Source organism: Lactuca serriola, chromosome 8 (assembly GCF_051521515.1).
Source record: "Lactuca serriola cultivar US96UC23 chromosome 8, Lser_US96UC23_V15, whole genome shotgun sequence".
Classification (NCBI taxonomy): domain Eukaryota; kingdom Viridiplantae; phylum Streptophyta; class Magnoliopsida; order Asterales; family Asteraceae; genus Lactuca; species Lactuca serriola.
In genome coordinates this window covers 182328929-182349352 of record NC_136415.1, presented here as the reverse complement: position 1 = coordinate 182349352, position 20424 = coordinate 182328929, and the positions used below count along the sequence as shown (strand labels likewise).

Here is a 20424-nt window from a genome sequence, read left to right as displayed (position 1 = left end):
GTCAAACAAGCTCACAAATTAATTTACTTATTCTCTAATTAATCCTAGTTTCACATTCGCTAATCCTAGGTATATAACAGTGTGTTCACATAAATCACATGAGATAAACAATTAAGAGATGTTCATGCAGCTTAATTGTTTTCCTATTAATAGAGAATAGTTATGGTTAATGCATAAGGGTCTTTAACAAGCTTAACAAAACAATCTTACCAATTAAAAATTAATCCTACCATTAAATAAAACCATAGTCTCAAATTTATCTTCCCCAAACAGAAGTTTAAAAGGTTTAGCTCATTATTACAGGAAAATCAAACTCAAAAACAAAATCCATAAGTTTCAACATGATTAAAACTAAAGATCTAAATAAAGAGTAATGAATTGTGCCTTAATTCTCTTAGAAATTGGATCTAGGTTGGATCTTCACTTTCCCAGGTGTCTCTTCATGTTCTGAATCGCAAGTCTCTTCCAAAGGGTTCCCAAAAAGTTCCTCAATCCAAATAGGAGTTATCTATTTATAATAATCTGGAAACATGGGCGACTCGTCGAGTCCATTACCGACTCGGCGATCCCTCATTAAACTCATGTGTAAGGCAAGAATTCCTTCAGGCTTCGCGAATGTTCCTCGATACGACTCGTCGAGTCAGTGCCAGACTTGCCGAGTCTTAGTGTAATTTTGGCTCTTTTCTTATTTTATTCATTCCAAAGCTTCCCGAGTGCTAATCCCGCTCCTTTTCGTTCCCGAGCATGTCTTATAGGTTGAAAACATAATTTAAGTGTAATTAAGCATCTTTTGTCCATTAGTTGTGATAATTCAACCAAAAAGTATTAAGATTAAGTGCTAAAAATGTAACTAAATATGCACACATCAACAGTCTATTGAGATTAACATTAGAAAATACAAAGCAATAGGTATTAAGAAACAAAGCTCAGTAACATGAAGAAATAAGTTGTGTTAGCACGATAACATAGTACATTATTGTACTAATCTATTATTCATTACCAAAAAAAGTAGTCATCTAAACCATCAACTAGTAATTTGAGAAAATAGGATACACTTCATAATGGCTAAGATAGTCTAACATGATAAGAAGAGAGAAAAATAATATCTCATATGTGGACAGTTGCTTCTGAAAAAATAAAGGGATATAGTTACAAAAAGCAACCGCATTTCATTCCTTGGATATCGACCTTGCATTTTACTCTATAAGAGTTGCACAAATTAGGGAATTTCGTACATTACCATATCCTAGAACTGAGGACAAATTTTAGTGAATGAGAAGCAAACATCAGCTTCTAAATTCAAGACTTTCAGTAAACTTCTACAGCTCTATGATAAAGGTAGAAGTAGTTGAAATTGAGTGAAAATGTCATTGTAAAACATATATGTAATGAGAATAAAAGAAAAGTCTAACATATGAACTTAACAACAGGGATATACAAATGTGAGTTTTGAAGAACGAATTACCCTAATTGATCTAACAAAAATCTCCCAATTAGTTACTACTCCTCAAATCAGACATACAAACATACCATTAGAATCCGTGTTATGTGATTTTGAAACTAGTTAAACTAAATACAAAGTTGAAACGCAATATGTACATTGATCAAACAAGTCGGAGCATAGCAGACAAGTCGGAGTAGGGATGCCAATGGAGATAAACATAACATAGGTTTGCGATAGGTGAAGATCAATCATGGATTGCCATTACTACTTAATAAGATACGCAAAGATCTGGGAGGATTGTCGTTATGATTCATCGGAAATCTATAGTAGATACTGGTGATTGTTTTCTCCCTTCGAAATTTGTTGACCTAATGGTGGGGTGGAAAGGGGAGAATCTTTAGTAGCATAAAAGCTAATTGTTAATTATAATAAAATATTTAGTGGCATATATTAATTATATATAATAGAAAGTTTATAATTTTAGTGGCACTTTAAATCTTAATGTCATTAATAAGTTTGAATATTATTGTCACAAAATATTATATGTCATTAAATCTATAATTTTTTTAGTGGCATTTAAAATATGTAACTAAAAGTATAATATAGTGGCACAAAAATGATATGGCATTAAAAACGTATGCCACTAAATGTCATTTTGTTTGTAGTGAACCCTTCCTAGGGTCTGAAAGGACAACTTAACACGTCCAAAACACATCATGCATAATATTGGGAGTTTTTGGGACAAGAAAGGTGTCATGAAGTTATTAAGGAAAGATCTACATCATTCAAGCATAAAGGTTGGAGCTTTTTACCTCCTGGAGCTTCTAGAGAACAAGATAACTTGAGATCTTCAAGCTGCCTTCCTTCTGCAACTCCTTCTTCTTCAACTACTCAAAACACCCTCTTTTAGCTCTCTCACACACACAAGAGAGAGGCTAGGGGTTGGGGAAATGGATCAAGGCTATAGAGGCTGAAATGATAGAGTGTTGTGAGCTCATAAGGACACTTATATACCACCCAAACCCTAAATATTAGGGTTTACATATGTCATGAATACACCCAACGTACACATGTGTATGCCCCGCGTACTAGGGCGTGCCTAGTACGCTCATCGTACCCTTATATGCATTCAGCGTATTCCTCTTGATCCTAAAGTTGCAACTTTAGCCCTTAGGCATCACATGGTTTCACCCTTCCATCTCCAAGGACTAAAAATGACAAAATAGCAATAAAAAGAGGGATTCGAAAACACCTGCAATATTCCGGGATGTTACAAATATATTAAAAATAAATAATAAAAAAAATTTATTTGGTTTTTTTAGATTATTTGGTTCTTACTTTATAAACCAAAACCAATCCGAAATCCAAAATAATAATTTGGTTTTAGTGAAATCCAATCCAAAAATCTGAATATCTGAACCAAATAGTTCAATCCAAATTGTCCAATTGGTCAAACAATGAACAACCCTACCCATGACAATATTTTGGAGCTCGTTATCGACTTAGATCACTTTAGCATCTTTGTTGTCACAAAATAGATCCCCGAGGCTCTTACATATTTGACTTGTGATAGCTTCCCTCTTGAATACCGTTTCAAGGAGAGATTCATATAAAGTACCATAGAGCCATGAGTTAAGAATGAAGTTGGTTCGATTCCATTCTAGATCTTCGGGATTTTCTTGTGTGGAAATATGATGATTGGATACCCCAAATCTAATGCAATGAGTTCGAAGGAATTCTCTTAGAGCGTCATAATTCAAACAATCAAGATCAAGAGTCAAAGGAACTGCCGACTTGATATTGGTGATTCCATATGGCTTCTCAATTAAAGCAGCTATCAAAAGAGAAAGAAATTGTAAAGAGGAGATATGAGACAAAAGAGTGAAGGTTGGAAGTTGTGTAGAAGAACCAAATGATAAAATGATGTCTATGTACAACTAGGGTTAGAGCTTTGGGTATGATACCATATTGCAAAGATATTTTCCCATAACCCATGCACATTATATGTTTGAATAAATGCAAAGTATTAAAGCCATGGGTCGATACAGATAATATACATACATAGGCTGACTTATGTATAATACATTATTAGGTGTGAGACATGTATACTATACAAGTTTATTCAAAAAAAATAAAATAATATTCAATCATTTAGAAAGATTGAATTTATAAGGAAATTGAAAAAAAAATTGAATTATTGAAATTAAAATGTTCATTTCTCTTTTAATTTTAAATAAATAATTTAATTAAATATATAAATAAAATAATTGGACTTCAATTTAGGGATTTTAAAATTAGAAGGAAAGTTGTATTAATAAAATTGATATGTATTTATTGTTATATTTACTACAATTGTTATATTTAAATACTAGATGAAATTTAATTAAAAAAAACCCATGACATTTTGAATAAATTTAATTTAAAATCACTATAAAATTATATTTTACAAAATTAATGAAAATGTGACAGACAAAAACAATTCTTATTTATTAGAAAAGAATATATCTGCTAATATATACCATGTTTTGGTTAAAACATATAAGGCTCCATTTAACAAGTTCTTTTTTTAAGAATTTGTAAATTGATCAAACTTATTTTCGGTCTTTACTTTACTCTTTATCTTTACTATTATATAAATCATATTGTCCATTTCTTGAAATTTAAGAGGTACAATCACTTAAGAACGATGTACAATTTTAAAATGCTTTAAGAAAATTTTATATGGTAACACACTTTGCCGTCAATATCAATCCGCTCTTCCCTAAATTGTCTCCCGTAACCCATGACTCCATCTTCTCTGCCTTCTCTGATGTATATCAATCCAATCTTTACACTTTCTTTTCATTCCTTCGGGGAAGACAACAATCGCCTACCACAACGAAGACACCACGCCCACGGTCTGTGAAATGATGAATCCCACCCACTAATATTGATAGGAAACCCTAAATCCCTTCTCACAACCATCAAATTGTTGACCACTCTTTCACACTAACACTAGCCGTCACTCACCAACACCAGGACAACCATTTTTCAGCAACACTATCCATCATCGTTTGCCTCCCTACCACCGCCATGGCATCACAAGACCAGCCCCGCCGATATCTATAGAAAGGAACTCCTACTGCATCTTTTCCACCACCATACACACCATTCCCCACATATAGACACATGAAACCCTAGCCACGACACGTCTTCAAGATCCGTTAACTATGGTAGAAGATCCAAACCAGTCGAGACTTTGGGTTTAGGGTAATTGATAGTTTTTTAGTTTTTTTATTTTTTATTTTGTTGAAGTTTTGTCTCAAAGTTTTGTTCTTTCGATTTTACAAGAAATGGTGACGGTCTAAAGCCTTTCAATACAGATTATGTGAATGGGTTTCACATTCCCTCCAAAAGGAACCCTAATCTAACTCAACTCATCTTCGATCTTTTATGTTTCTCTTTATTTGTCATTTTAAAAGTAAAATTCAGACCCTAAATGATTTATTTTTGTAGATTTGTAATGTTAGGAACATAATCCACATTTATGTGTGCATTGAATATCAAGGAAAAGCTACGTATCATCCAATGTTGGATAACTGATTAGAAGGAATTTCTTGCAGGTTATACCATTTATTTATGTTTTACTTTATGCACCATTTTTTCTGGACTTATGTTTTAAATGAAATTCTTGCAGGCTATGCAGGCACTTGGATTGATATTTGATAGGGTTATGTATTCATGGTTAGCCAAGTGAATCTAATTTGGTGTTTGGCATTCTTTCCCGGTACAAGTATATGATGGTATATGTTTATATTTATGTTCTTGAAAGTGTGTTTTAGGGAATCTGGTTTGCTTTTATATTTATTACTCGAGGCTCAGCAATCACATGTTTGGGGAGCATGTTAAGAGTCTCAAAGGATGTTCCACTAGAAGGTACTTAAGAAGCTAGAATTACTATATGTTGTCTAGCTATAATATAATAATATATGTATGTGTTTTGTTTATGGTATTATGTGTGTGTGTGTGAATGAACACATGTACATCCAATATGGGCCTAATGAAAAGATGTACTAAAGCTTCTGAAAACCAAGTCATCTTCTTATATAGTGTTTATTGCTTTGGTAACCATATATATAGTCTAAGCATCCTGTTTTTTTTTAACTTAATCAAGACAAACATAAACTAAGCTGCATAATAGTAGCAGTGAAGTTAATGTTAGTTGGTTGAGACTTTCAAAACATTAAAATGCTGAAAAATCATTTTGTTTTAAACAACTTGATTGTCTAGATTATTTTGGTTTTGGTTTTAAAAACTAAAAATAAAATCCCAATAGCCTCAAATGCAACAACCACCGTTTCAAATGGCTACTGTTCCAATACATTAAAATTGTCATTTTTAAGTTAAATACAGAAGAGTTAATTTACATTTTTCGTCCGTGAGTACAACTAATTTTTCAATTTTGGTCTAAAAGGATCATTTACAAATTTGGTCTGAACTTTATTCATTTTGGTATCTATGCAGTTTAAATTAAGATTTTAGACTTTAAAATTTGATAATGCTCATTTTGCACTTGGAAAAAACTAAAAAGGAATAGTATACCACACCATATGAAAACAATTCATTTATTTCTATTATACTTAATTAATGTTTATAGCATTTCTTTTTTAATTATTTTCATACCAATCATAGGATAAGAGGAAATTAGAAAGTTGGTTCCTGCGTTATGCTTTTATTTGAACTTTTCAAGGGTAAAATGGTAATTTTTAAGGCAAAAATGATCTTGATATTGCTTTTTTAATGGAAGTTCTTTTCTGTTTCAACTTTCACTAATTTGGTGGCCAGACTTTCATTTCTTCATGTAGGAGCAGTGTATTTTGAAAAATCTACTCTATCATAGCAATGTCACTCCAACGGAAAGAAATTTTCATTGGTACGAGAGATCCTTTTAAAAGTAGAAGGTAAGAGATAACTTGTAAATACAATGTTATAGTTGGGTAGACCATAATTTACATTGTTGTAATGTAAATAAATACTATATCCGCTAACAGAATTGCAGGAAAAAAAAATATTTTTTTTATTTACTTTATTGAAGATAATATACAAAAAGTTAATGATTCTTTTGTAGATATTGCAGGGTATCGTTTTCCAAACTTTTGCCTATTCAACAGTTCTTCAAAATTTTAGTAGTTAATAGGAAATCCTTTGTAGTCCATTATTTAAGGATGATGTTATTAACAAGGAGGTTGAATTGATGTACATGGAATACGGGTATTATTTATTTGGTTAATTGGGTTTATATTTAGTTGGGTGTAATCTTAAGTTTTAAACATATATGTTTATTCATGAATTGTTGAAAGAATAATTTGTATAAAGCAAGATTATACACAATGCATACAAAAGTCCTACTTAAATTCAATTGCCTTTTTTTTAATAAATTTTGAGACAAGTGAACTTTCATTTACAAAAGTCCTCAACTTACCACCCTCGCCTTTTCTAAAAAATCTAAAAAATAAAAATGATAGATAAATAGACATATAAACACATTTTCTAATTTTTTATAATAGAAAATAAAAAATGAACAGGTTTTAACTAAACGCGTTTACTAAATTCTCTACTATAAATGAAAAAATAATAACGTAAGAGAACCCTTCAAACGAGAACTAGAACTAAAACTTTCATTTGTATTAGTTAACCTCATTGCCTGTTAGATACAAAAAATATAACTAGAAATGACAACGGATCAACAAAAACTTCTAAGTTGCTATATACTGTAGATACGACGACTTCAAAAACCTAAGCAAGAACTCTTGCTTCTAAAGGAAATTGTTTGAAATTACTTTGTAAACTCTATTTCAATACAAAATGTCTTAGGAAACCAATCTCTGATGTACATACTATTCGCTATCCTCGAAAAAATTATTGCCTAAGCGAAACTATTAACGGAAAGGAAACTACTCTTGATAAACAATTGTGTTAAGATTATAATATAAATTTGGTTTCAGTACCAGAAAATAAACTCAACATAGAGTGGAATTAAAAAAACCGAGTTAAATATTACAAACCCACAATCCATCAAACCGGTCAAAGTTTCGAAACAAGTTAAGATGCTATAGTTATTTGAAGTTAAAATTTTGATTGCTTAATTGCAATTTGCAAGGAAGTGACACAAAAATGAATTACTAGTTTTTTGATATTGTAAGAACTAAAGAATTATCAATATTTTGTAACTTGGTTGATACATTATAGTTTTTATGGTTTAACTTGGTTGATATGTAATGATTTTTATGGTTTAACTTTGTATAAACAAATAAACTATTCACTGAAATGAATTAATCACTGTTTGGAAACACTTTCCTCCCGCCGCTTTGCGCGGGTACACAACTAGTATCTATAGAAACATGAAAACAACAAATTAAAGAAAAAGACTTGCATTATGTACGTACAAGAATGATTCACACCCGACCACAATGTTTTATCAAGGAGAAATCTTTATTCATAAAAGCAATGACACCAAGCACTAAGAGATGATATAGAAGCAAACGCAAACAACTAAGATTTATGGACGAAATATACCCCACGCGGTCAAACGAGTAAATAAAGAAGGAAAACCACAAATGATAAAAAAGAAAAAATGAGAGTGTGCACATAAAATGCTTTATTAAAGAGAAGGCACCAATATTGCATTTTCACTCTAGCGATGAAAACCACATATCTTTTTATTCTGCTTTACATTTTTTAGATGAAAACTACATATCTTTTTTCATATAAAGAGAAATAAAATTTTGAAGGGGGATATGCCTACTTAATGTGGGCTGTGGGACTGAACGTCCTCAATTCTATACATACTCTAAAATATTTATAAATAGATATACGTTATAAAGAATAATTAAGTCATTATTATAAACTATAAAATAATATTTTTATATTTGATAATAAATTAAAAAAAATAATGTTAAATATTTTCAACGCGTTTGTTATTAATTTTTAGTCAATTGGTTGAGTGGCTTGTATGATCCTTTTTTGATGATTTTGCACATTTCCATCAATATCATTTCATCACTGCAAAGGTTCTTTCTTGAATAGGCTACTTTGAACATTCTAATGCAGTAGGTCTCATTTTTTGTTTCTATGAATAAACCTTTTATTTCATAAAAAAATGTGGTTCTTTATAAAAACATCATGCTTGTTTTGTTGATTCACATTTGATCATATATATGTACATACACAATCAAATCAAAATGGTAAAAACATCATAGAGATTGATTCAGCCTTAATAATATGTGCACATACATAATCAAATCAATATGTAATTGATTGATTCACCCGTGATAAGTTTCAAAAGACATTACAATATCTAAACTTATATTAAATATTCAACATAATCGGGAACTTGTATCTAGTGTAAACTAGTTGTGTCTACATAATTTTCAAACAATTTCACGTAGGTCTTAATTGGGCTGAACCCATTATCAGTCATTTAGACTCGTTCTTCTATTGTTTGAGTTGTCATATGTGATTCTTAGATGATGTTCGTTGTGTTTACAAATTGTCGTATATCTATAGACATCGTAATGAACAATATTTGTATATTATACAATGCTCATTTTTTTTCGTTCCTCGACTATAGAAGGCAGTAATGGGATTTTCAGTATTATCATTCATTGTTTTGCACGTTGATTATCAGAAATCATTTCTAAAGCAATCATATCAATAAGACGTTGCTCGTCTTTAAGAAGTACTATATCCTAATTTGTTGGCAACTCATCCTCATTGATTGAGTCACTAGATGTTGGTGAATGAAAATAAAATATATTAACATATACATTACAAACCAACTTGCATAAAACGTATCCAAGAATAAAACCAATTTGTTGAAACATATCCATAATACAAAAAATTGTTTGCAACTAGTCTATAATAACATGTTTGTCTAAACTTGTTTTGGTCCCATCTTCGGAGTTCTATCTGCTTTCAATTTAAGTTTTTAACACTCTTTATATTTTTTTTCTTAATTTTATAGGTGTTTTTGCTGATTTATTTTTTATTTTATTTTCTAACTCAAAATCTTGGTTTTTTATCTACAAAAAGAAAATTCCAACAATATTTTAAACCATTACCATAAAAATAAAATAATAATTTGATTTTACCTTTATCAGACGTAATTTTGAAAACTCCTGTAAATGGAATATAACTTATTGTTCCGTAAAACCCACCTTTTTTTAGCAATATCCACACAAATTTGTCTTTGGACTAGTAGGGTTATTAAACAACATCAACACAAAAAAATGATAATAAATACTTATTCAAGATTGTCATTCCATAACATCATTCCGAAATAGATTATCATGTTCCAAACTATATTCTTCATATTCCGGACTTACAATACCATTCCAGATTCTCTAGAAAACCTACTTCCGGACAAAAAACCCGATCCTAACACACCATAAGATACTTACATTTGTCTTATATATGTAAAATGAAATATATATATATATATATATATATATATATATATATATATATATATATAATGGATATTTTTGACTCGTTCAACATATTCTAGAGTGTTCTAAGCATTCCAAAATACGTATATTTGTTTGTAAACTCAAATGCAAGTAACTTACAAAGTAGAAATCACTTGGTTTGAGAAATCCATGCTGAAAACTAAATCCGAAATTTGGGTAGATCGAACTTCGGAAAAGAATTCGAAAATCCGTAACGCGAATTCCGAATTTTTAAGTGCGGGGCCCATATATATATATATATATATATATATATATATATATATATATATATATATATATATATATATAGAGAGAGAGAGAGAGAGAGAGAGAAAGAGAAAAGTGAATATACCCTTAAGTGTATATAAGCTTAGGTACCCAAACTCACCATACTAGGTCGTTTTGTATCACACATATATATATATATATATATATATATATATATATATATATATATTGTAATTGTCCAATATTCTTATAATTCAACTTCTAACTTGATTTACTTCCAAGATTTTTATAAATTTCACATTTATCTTCCTCTTATATAATTTTCATTTTCAATTATATATATATATATATATATATATATATATATATATATATATATATATAGCCTAATAGGTGTTCGACAAAAAGATGTGATGTAAGAAGAAAATAATTGTGAAATTTTGAAAATCTTGAAAGTAAATCAAGTTAATGATTGAAGTTTAAGAATATTATAATAAATATATCAAACAAAATGATGTATTATGATTAGTTTTGGTACCTAAACTTATATATCCTTAAAGTATATTCACTTTTCCCATCTATATATATATATATATATATATATATATATATATATATATATATATATATATATGTAGTGGTTCAAATGAGAACCATAAAAGATTAAGAACCTAAGAACCCCATTAGTTAATAAATATTTACATGATATTCTTGTTAAACATGTGAAAATCTTTTTTTTTTTCTCTCTTTTCGATACAAAAAGAGCACAATTGTAATTTTTACAGTATAATATTTTCATTCTTATATGCTCTCATATTTGAACACAAAACTTATATAAATTACAAGTTTATACAGTACATTCGTAATTTAATTCACAAAATTCACAATTTCATACAAACCATTTTATACTAATTCACAAACTTAAAGAAATCAAAATTTCAAACCCTACTACTACCACCACCACACGCTGCCACCAACCACCTATACCAGCATCGCAACCATAATTTTCTTCTAAATTAGATCTGTAAACAAAGTCATGCATTAATAACATAAATACTGCATGCACAGTCTAATAAAACCATTTATTTCACTCATTTTGAATTTAATGCAAAATTATTATTAAACCTAATGTATTCTTGTATACTTATACAACACAAGAAATAAATATATTCAGAAAAAAAATTAACAAAAAAATTTATACATAAATCATTCATATTTTAAATTGTGAATTTACTATATTAAGTCGTGAATAAAATTTACATTATTTCAAAAGCAAACAAAAAAATTATAAAATAATCACAGCTTAATATCAATTCATTCACAGCTTTATATAATCAACTCATAATTCAATACACAAAATTTACAGCTTAATATACTCAATTCATAGTCTATGAAAAAAATATACAGTTTAATGCAGTAAATTCGCAGTTTAAAACACAAAAGTCATAGTTTAATACACAAAATTCAAAGTTTAATACACAAAAAGTATGCATCCATAACAATATTTTCAGCTTAACAATCTTTATATAGTCAATACAAGGTTTATACACAAAATTCATAGCTTAATACAAGTAACTTCATAGTTTCATACACATAATTCACAACTTAATCTAGTCAATTTACAGTTCAAACAGAAAATTCATAGCTTAATACAGTCAATTCGTAGTTTAAAAAGAAAATTCAAAGCTTAATGTAACCAATTCACAGTTTAAAACACAAAAATGACAGCTTAGTAGACTAAATTTACATTTTAATACACAAAAAGTAGTATTCACATCCATATTATCAACTTAAAACACTTAGTACAATTAATACACAATTTAATATATAAAATTCACAAACTAGTATAATAAATTTAAAGTTTAATTCAAAAAAATTATACATTCACAAGTTAATAGCAGTTAAAACTAAGATTAACAAAATTATATGACAAATGAGATATTCAAATATCAAATTCACACATTAACAGAAAAAAAAAACCAAAATATAATAGAGATCTACAACAAATGCATGTAGAAAAACATAATATCAACTTAAAACTTTTAATTCATAGTTAAATATAGAAAATTTACTGTTTAATACCCAAAAAAAATATGCATTCAAAAGCATATTTTCAACTAAAAAATTTAATACAATCAATTCACAGTTTAATACAATTAATTCATAGTTAAATATACAAAACTTACAACTTAATATAGTCAATTTACAGTTTAAACAACAAACTCACAGGTTAATGCATTCAATTCGCAATTTTAAACACAAATATCACAGCTAAATACACAAACTTCATACTTCAATATACAAAAAATATGCATTCACAACTTAATAACTTACCAAATTTCATTGAGACATTTCATCAAACACCTTATGCGCATCTTTTTTTTCAGAATTTCCTTTCGTAAACACCATCAATGTAAACACCATACACACACCAGATCTAACCTGAAAATGGACAAAACATTAGATTAGATGTCGATTTGGTGGTGTTTTGACTAAAAATAAGAGAGACAAAGACGAAAATGAGTTATACAATGGAAAGAGGTGACACATAACAGATCTGGTACAAATTTGACACACATTTTCGCCGGTGATGGAACATTTTAGAGAAAAAAATAAGTTTAAGAGTTCTGGAACAAAACATTTTTATAATAACACCAAATTCTCAGATCTATATCAGATCTGAATTTATCTAGAGGTGGTCGGACATCTGGAGGCGGCGCTCGGTGGTGATGGCAGATCTAAAGTCGGAGGTTGCAGATATGAAGGCGAATGCACCAGATCTGAAGGCGGCGACTCCGAATATAAAGATTGTTGTATTCCGGCGACAACGACGGTGTCGACAGTGGTGTCGGCGTTGGTGGTGGTGGTCGGCAGCAGTAGAATGTAAGAGAGAGAGAGAGAGAGAGAGAGAGAGAGCGAGAGAGAGACCAAATCCAAGTCTAGATCTAATTTTGAATATAACAAGTATTATGTAAAAAGTGGGTTAAATTTAATTAGTTGGTTCTTAGGTTCTTGATCTTTTTTGGTTCTTATTTGAACCTTTACCTCTCTCTCTCTCTCTCTCTCTCTCTCTCTATATATATATATATATATATATATATATATATATATATATATATATATATATATATATATCATGGGGCTACAATGGGCATGAGCCATTTTTTTATGTCCGAAATATGTCATTGCAGACCGAGTTGTTGATTTTCAAAAAACAAAAAAAAAAAGTAAAATTGTGGTTTGATTACTCGATTTCCCTTAATAATATGTGCCCATCCACATTCAAATCAAAAGAGTAATTTCTTTTAGAGTAAACTAATGAAATGGTCCTTGTAGTTTAGTTAGAATTACATGTCTAATCCAAACATTCGAAAGTTATAGATCATATATATATCCTTCTTAATAAATAAAAGTTCTTTTTTGGTAAATGTTAATCTTTCATAAGTTTTGATACTTATCATTGTTTGATATTTTTAAAATAAATATTATGCACTTGTCAAATTTTGATTTGTTTCAATTTTTTAAATTAAAGTCACATAGTTATATATGTAAAGTATTAAATATCATATATATGATATTAAATTACAATAAACACATTTGTTTCTTTTTTATTTTAAAAGTTATACATTAAAACAAAAATTCTATTTACACTTTAATTTAATGTTTAATTTTTTTTTTTAAATCAACCACACGAGTCTCACACATAATGATTTCAATATATTACAATGTGCCTACATTTTAAAAAATTAAAATGTCTATCTTAGGTCTAATATAAAAAGATTATTTTATCTATCTAATATCTTTTTTTCTTTCTTTTTCTCATTTACAATTTTAAATAATATAAAAAGAAAATTATTTTACCTTTATAATTTTTAGCTTTAACCATATTATTTGAAAAAAGAAACTTTATTATAATTGATATAAAAGATACATATACGGGGTGCTCAAGTAGATACAATTCCCTTTTTATTTTTCTATACATATAATGATATAAATAACAATTTTTATTAACAATGAATATTTCATTTATTCGTGAACATCATCAAAAGCCATCAAACTAAATAACTTAGTTTTCCGTTTAAAAATAAATAAATAATAACCTATCATTTTTCTAATTATCAATATAAAATGAATGCTATACAACTTAATAAAAACCCAATTGATAGTATATAACCGCTAATTAAAAGAATGAAATATATAGAGCAATTTTATTAACAAATACTGATATAATATGTACAAGATTTTCCGGACATAGTTTGGCAAATTTTTACTTTATGGTGAGTACATAGAAGATGGATGGTTGCGCCTACAATTCATGGTAGATATTCATACTAGCCATATATCTACTAATTTCATGCAACATTTGCTCTCACGCACTCTGTTTTTTAATTGCTTCTTCCTTTTTTGCAGGAGAGTTTCTCCTTTCTTGTACATTAGATACCTGCAACATTTCTCTCTCAAATTTCTTTGTGGAAAGCTGTGAACTTTTTAACGTTTATAGGGTTCTTCATGCTTGCTTTTCTCGTACATAATCTCCTTTTCTTCTTTTGGAATTTAAATCCCCATTTCTATGTTATTTGAGCATGACTTAGTTCTTGGGAGTTATATACTTTGATGTTGTATTATCTCATAAAACTGATCACCGAGTGTTTGATGTTTTTAGTGAACCAACTTTTTCAAAATCATATTTTATTGGCTCTAGTTGATTACTGCTGCTACTACTAGTACAACCTATTTTAGTCGAAACCTAAATTTTATTCGAGTCCAGCAGCTTCCACCCTCCTTTCATATCAGCAAATTTTGATTCTGTAGGTTCTGATATGTATATAACTCCAAGAACTATCTTTCTTATCATTATGTTATCTACATATCTTTCTGATCATTATGTTATTTCCAATTAGAGGGTGTATGGAAAAAGGACATTGAAGACAGATTGCTATGAATCCAGTTTGGGGTATGTTGGTGGTGTTGATTTTCATCACTGGCTTTGCCGAAGCTTGGGTACATACCCGAAACTTGTAATTGTGACAAAAAATGATTTCTTTTTGTTCTTGACGTGGAAACCCAGTTTTTTATTGTTTAATGTCAGATTCCTCCATCAAATAAGCTTAAGGATACTACTAATACTCCCCGAAGACCAGAAGATGTAAAAATTGGGTCCGTCTTGGCCTTCGACTCCAACATAGCCAAAGTGTCAAAAATTGCTCTAGAGGTTGCAGTAGAAGATGTGAATTCTGATCCAACAGTTCTTAATGGAACGAAGTTGAAACTAACCGTTCATGACTCTAATTCGAATGGCTTTCTGAGTATTATGGAGGGTATGTCTTCTAAACATTCCCTTGTGTTTTTTCACTATTCTTACAGTTTCAATGAAGATTCATAAATACACGCTTTTTCATAGAAGAGGGAATTACTAGTTTAGCCATTTTTCTTAATTACCTTTCCAAAAATAATCAAAAAAATAAACTAGCCAAAAATAACCCACGAAAAAGTAATCCACTTTAATTATCTACGGTTTCGTGGACTATTTTTGGATAATTGCTAATTTTTGGCTAAAATGTTAAATAATTACTTAATTAGGCTAGATTAGAACATCTCCAACCCACTCTCATTTCCATTATTTTCTTCATTTTTTCTTTCATTCTTCTCCAACCCACTCCCATTTTGGTGATATAAATAGTATTACACCAAATATGGTGTTATACTAGTCATTTCTCTCAAAATAGGGATGAACTTTGTGTTGTCGGTTTTAATTTTTCTGTTTATATATTTATACATTTCTAATTTATTTTTACATACTAATTATAATTTAAATGTAATATTTAATACTTATAATATTTTGTTATATATTAAATTATATTAACTAATTATAAATATGAAGTTTGTGTTTTGTTCATCAAACTCTTGTAAAAAGTTAAATACATATTGAAATTTTAAACAACGATAATGTATTTTACAAAATTTTATAAATGTGCTATAAATATAATCATCTTTATTTAACACAAAAGTACCATCTATATTGATTATAAGGATATTTTAGTCAATTAAGATAAATTTAAAAAAAGAAAAGTCAAGATTTAGGGGATAGTTAATGCTCTTGATTTAAAAAATCCAATTTTTTTTAATTAATTCAATTTGAAACGTAATTCGTAAACATAAACAAATTTTACTCTATCAGAATGTTATTTTGTTAGAATTATGTTCCTGTGATTCGGTTAGAATGATATTCTATTAGAATATTAATAAAGAATCATTTTTTTGAACATCCAGTTGAATAATAACTTCATTCTTATATCTATTCATAAGCAGTCAAACTTAAATACAAATTAATACATATTATTACAAAATAACAGCCTTATACATTTTAATATAATGATAGAATGCCATAAAAAATGAATAAATTTTTTACAAAATTACATTCTTAAATATACAATTATTGAATGAATGCACTTAATCTTCTTCAATGGTCCAAATAATCGACTTGATTCCAACTATTTTACAAAAATGTGATGTATTATTGTAAGAATGTAATTCTTCTCAAATATACTTGTTTTTGAACTTATTTCAAGTCTTTCTCTTGTATGATCACTATTTGATTCCTTCTTAAAGGTATTATGGAAGAATAACACGAATTACTTGTTATTATTATCAGGTTAGGAAATATACTTGTTAACAAACATTCATAAAGACATCATGAAAGAATGGATTTATATAAATAAATTCTAATAGAATACACAAAATTCCATTCACACATCATACCCAACTTTCACATCATAATACACTAATTTCTTCTAAAAAACAAGTGCAGTTAGGTTTTTTTATACATTGCAAGAGAGGCAAAGTAAAAAAAAAACAAACACTAATGGTATCCTACTGAAAATTACAAGTTTAATAATGCATAGAATCTTCAAAGTCTTGATATATATTCTGGTAGAATATATGGGTGTATTAGCAATATTTTCTTAGAAATTTCATCCTTACCACAGACACAACTAATAAAATCAGTCACAAGCATGTTGATTGTAAAAATTACTAGAAAGTATGTTTTAAATATGGAATTAGTCAATTACCGAGAATTTGGATTGAAACATCTCTTATGCATTTTATCGAACACCTTCTGTGCATTTTCCAATTGTCCTAGATTTACCTTGAAATATAATGTCAAACACCTTCAACAAGTTGTATTAAACACCAAACACCCTCACAACACCAGAAAATGCACTGAAAGCATGAGAAAGATTCATGAGATGATGGGAAAAGGAGAAGAAAAACAAAATTTAAGTTAAAAAAAAGTAGGAAAAAACCTACCTGATACTACTGTTGTTGTGATTGACGAAGCGGAAGGAGTAAATGGTGATGTTCGGTGACTGAACAAGGAGTAGGATGTTGAAGGAGTGAAGGAGGCGTTGAACATGGGATTAGAGGAAGGCAACAATTGGTGGTTGTTATCGCCGATGGTGAGGTTGGCTCATCGATTGGAAGATAACAAAGAGAAAAGAAAACAATGGGAAGGGGGAAATCATTGCAGATGTGATCGGTTTATGGAGTAGGGTTTTTGAGATGTAGAACAACGTGATTTAATGAGAATTGGTCCAATATCTTAGGAATTTCCAAATAAGCAAGTGCATAGATTACTATTATACACTTTTACGATTTATTAATGATTTTATTTTTTCTTAAGTCTGATTGGTTCTTAGATGTACACAATAGTTGTTAGAAACATTTGAACAAACACACACACACACATATATATATATACATATATGTATATATACATATATATATATATATATATATATATATATATATATATAGAGAGAGAGAGAGAGAGGTAGGTTCAAATGTTTCCCATATCTATTGTGTGCTAGAATGCACCAATAAGAATTGAGTAAACATTAAATTTATATTAAATGATATCAATATTTATAATCTTTTTTTATAGAAACTAATTTAATTCGTCATTAATGTCAATAATAATATTCTTTTAGAATGAATTCAAATATAAAATAATAAGAGTGTATTCTAGGAGAACGAGAGTATATTCTATTAGAATACACCCTCATTCTTCATATTTCATACAACTTTATTGTATTTTAAGTGAGTGAGTCTTCAAATAATGTTATTGCTGACATAAATCCTAGATATGAATTCATTCTGAAAGAATGTTATTGCTGACATTAATGATGAATTTAATTAATTTCCATTAACAAAAAATTATAATTATGGATATCATTTAATATACATACAATTATGGAAAACATTTAATATCTATCATTATTTAATTAAATAATAATATAATTTTACTAAATTCCTATTGGTGCATTCTAGTACACAATAAATGTAAAAAACATTTTAACCTAGCCACACACACACACACACACACACACACACACACACACACACACATATATATATATATATATATATATATATATATATATATATATATATATATATATATATATATATATAGGAGCTTTCAACATTTAAGAACAAATTTGGACCATACTATTTTTTTAATTAAAATTATAAAATAATATTCATATGAATTAAAAAATAGTTATAAATAATTAAAAAACTCACTAACCAACACCACTCACCACCCAACCAACACCACCCACCACCATTACCTACAAACCATCAACCACCACCACCCACTAACCACCAATCATCACTTCCAGCCACCCATCACGACAACCTCACTACCACCACCCACCTCCACCGCCCGCTACCCCCACCACCACACACCACCCACCACTCCTACCAACCACCCAACACCATAACTTATAACTTATTCCCACCACCCACAACAACCACCCATCATCAACACCCACGATCTGCCACTGCCACCCCCACCGCTATCCTACCCACCATCATCACTACCCACCTCCACCACCTACCACAAACCACCACCACTCATCACCACCACCCATCACCACTACCACCTATCTCCACCACCCGCTACCATCCATCACCACAACTAACACTCGCCACCACCACCACCTCATGCTACTACCACCACCACTATCCCCCATCACCACCAACTACCACACGCCACCACCACCCCTACCATCCAACAACATCATCACCACCACCACCTACCACTACCACCTACGACCACCACCCCACCACTACCCACCTATCACCACAACTAGTCACCATCACCCGCCTCCACCACCCATCAACACCACAACCCTTCCCATCGCCACTACCCTTACTACCAACCACCAACACCCACTAATACCACCCGTCACCACCATACATCACCATCACCTACCTCCTCCACCCGCCACCACCCACCCATCACCACCACAACCCATTATTACTATTACCCCCACCACCACCACCTATACACCATTTCCATCCCCACCATACCTACCAACATTATAACCACCTACCACCATCATCACCAAGCACTTACCACCACCACCAACACTATCACATGAAACCACCACCCTACATCACCCACCAATAAACACCACCACCACCAACCCAACCACCTCCTATCACCCCCACCACCCTCCACCACTACAACTACCCACCACCCATAAGCACCATAAACCAACTATTACTCATAACCACTATCACCCACCATCCAAAACCACAACAACCACCCCTACCAACACCACCCTCCCCCACCTTCACTACCATCCACTACCACCCATCTCCACCATACTATCTGACCCAAATGTGATTAAGTGCATATAACCATATAAACCATGTTTGATTATATGTGTTAATTAAAATAAATTACATGTGATTAAATACGTATAATCATATATGATTATATGTATCTAATCACGTAAGGCTCAATTTCAAGTTTTCCTTTCAATAATTTTTCTTATGTATTTAATAAAATTTGATTATATAATATTTAATCATATTTGATTAATATAGATAAGATTTTTTTCCATATAAATCATATGTGATTAGATGTATTTAATCACATATTATTAAAGTTGACCAAGAACAATTATTGAATCAAGAACATGAAAATGAAACTTGTCCACATAATCATATGTTATTGGATGTATATAATCACATGTGATTATATGTATCTAATTACATATGACATATATGGACATAATTTGTTTTTGCTATCTCGATTCAATTATTGTCCTCATGTATTTAATCAAATGTGATTATATGTATTTAATCATACATGATTTATGTGGAAAAGATTTGTTTTTACATTCTTGATTCACTAGTTTTTCTCATGTATATATATATATATATATATATATATATATATATATATGTATGTAT

At 29.8% G+C, this 20424-nt stretch overlaps 1 protein-coding gene and 1 long non-coding RNA gene across 6 annotated transcripts in view; both read left to right on the top strand.

The window, feature by feature from the left end:
* Positions 1-4154: 4154 nt before the first annotated feature.
* Positions 4155-6771, top strand: LOC145070545 (uncharacterized). Of its 4 annotated transcripts, none has more exons than XR_013689985.1 (4): positions 4155-4693; positions 4940-5046; positions 5121-6384; positions 6561-6771. It is a non-coding gene; the product is annotated as an uncharacterized LOC145070545 (long non-coding RNA). The 4 variants fall into 4 exon arrangements; XR_013689984.1 differs by having other exon boundaries at positions 6552-6771; XR_013689986.1 differs by having other exon boundaries at positions 4158-4693; positions 4954-5046; positions 5121-6771.
* Positions 6772-14498: 7727 nt separating this feature from the next.
* LOC145070154 (glutamate receptor 3.6-like) overlaps positions 14499-20424 on the top strand; it is a 34821-nt gene continuing 28895 nt past the window's right edge. Inside the window, exons 1-3 of one of the 2 annotated variants that reach the window (XM_079017097.1) lie at positions 14499-14682; positions 15060-15159; positions 15248-15476. In XM_079017097.1, coding sequence (XP_078873223.1) covers positions 15097-15159; positions 15248-15476 — 292 coding nt within the window. In that variant the 5' untranslated portion in view covers positions 14499-14682; positions 15060-15096. Of the gene's footprint in view, positions 15160-15247; positions 15477-20424 lie in introns of both variants that reach the window. The other variant, XM_079017096.1, reaches the window with a different exon arrangement.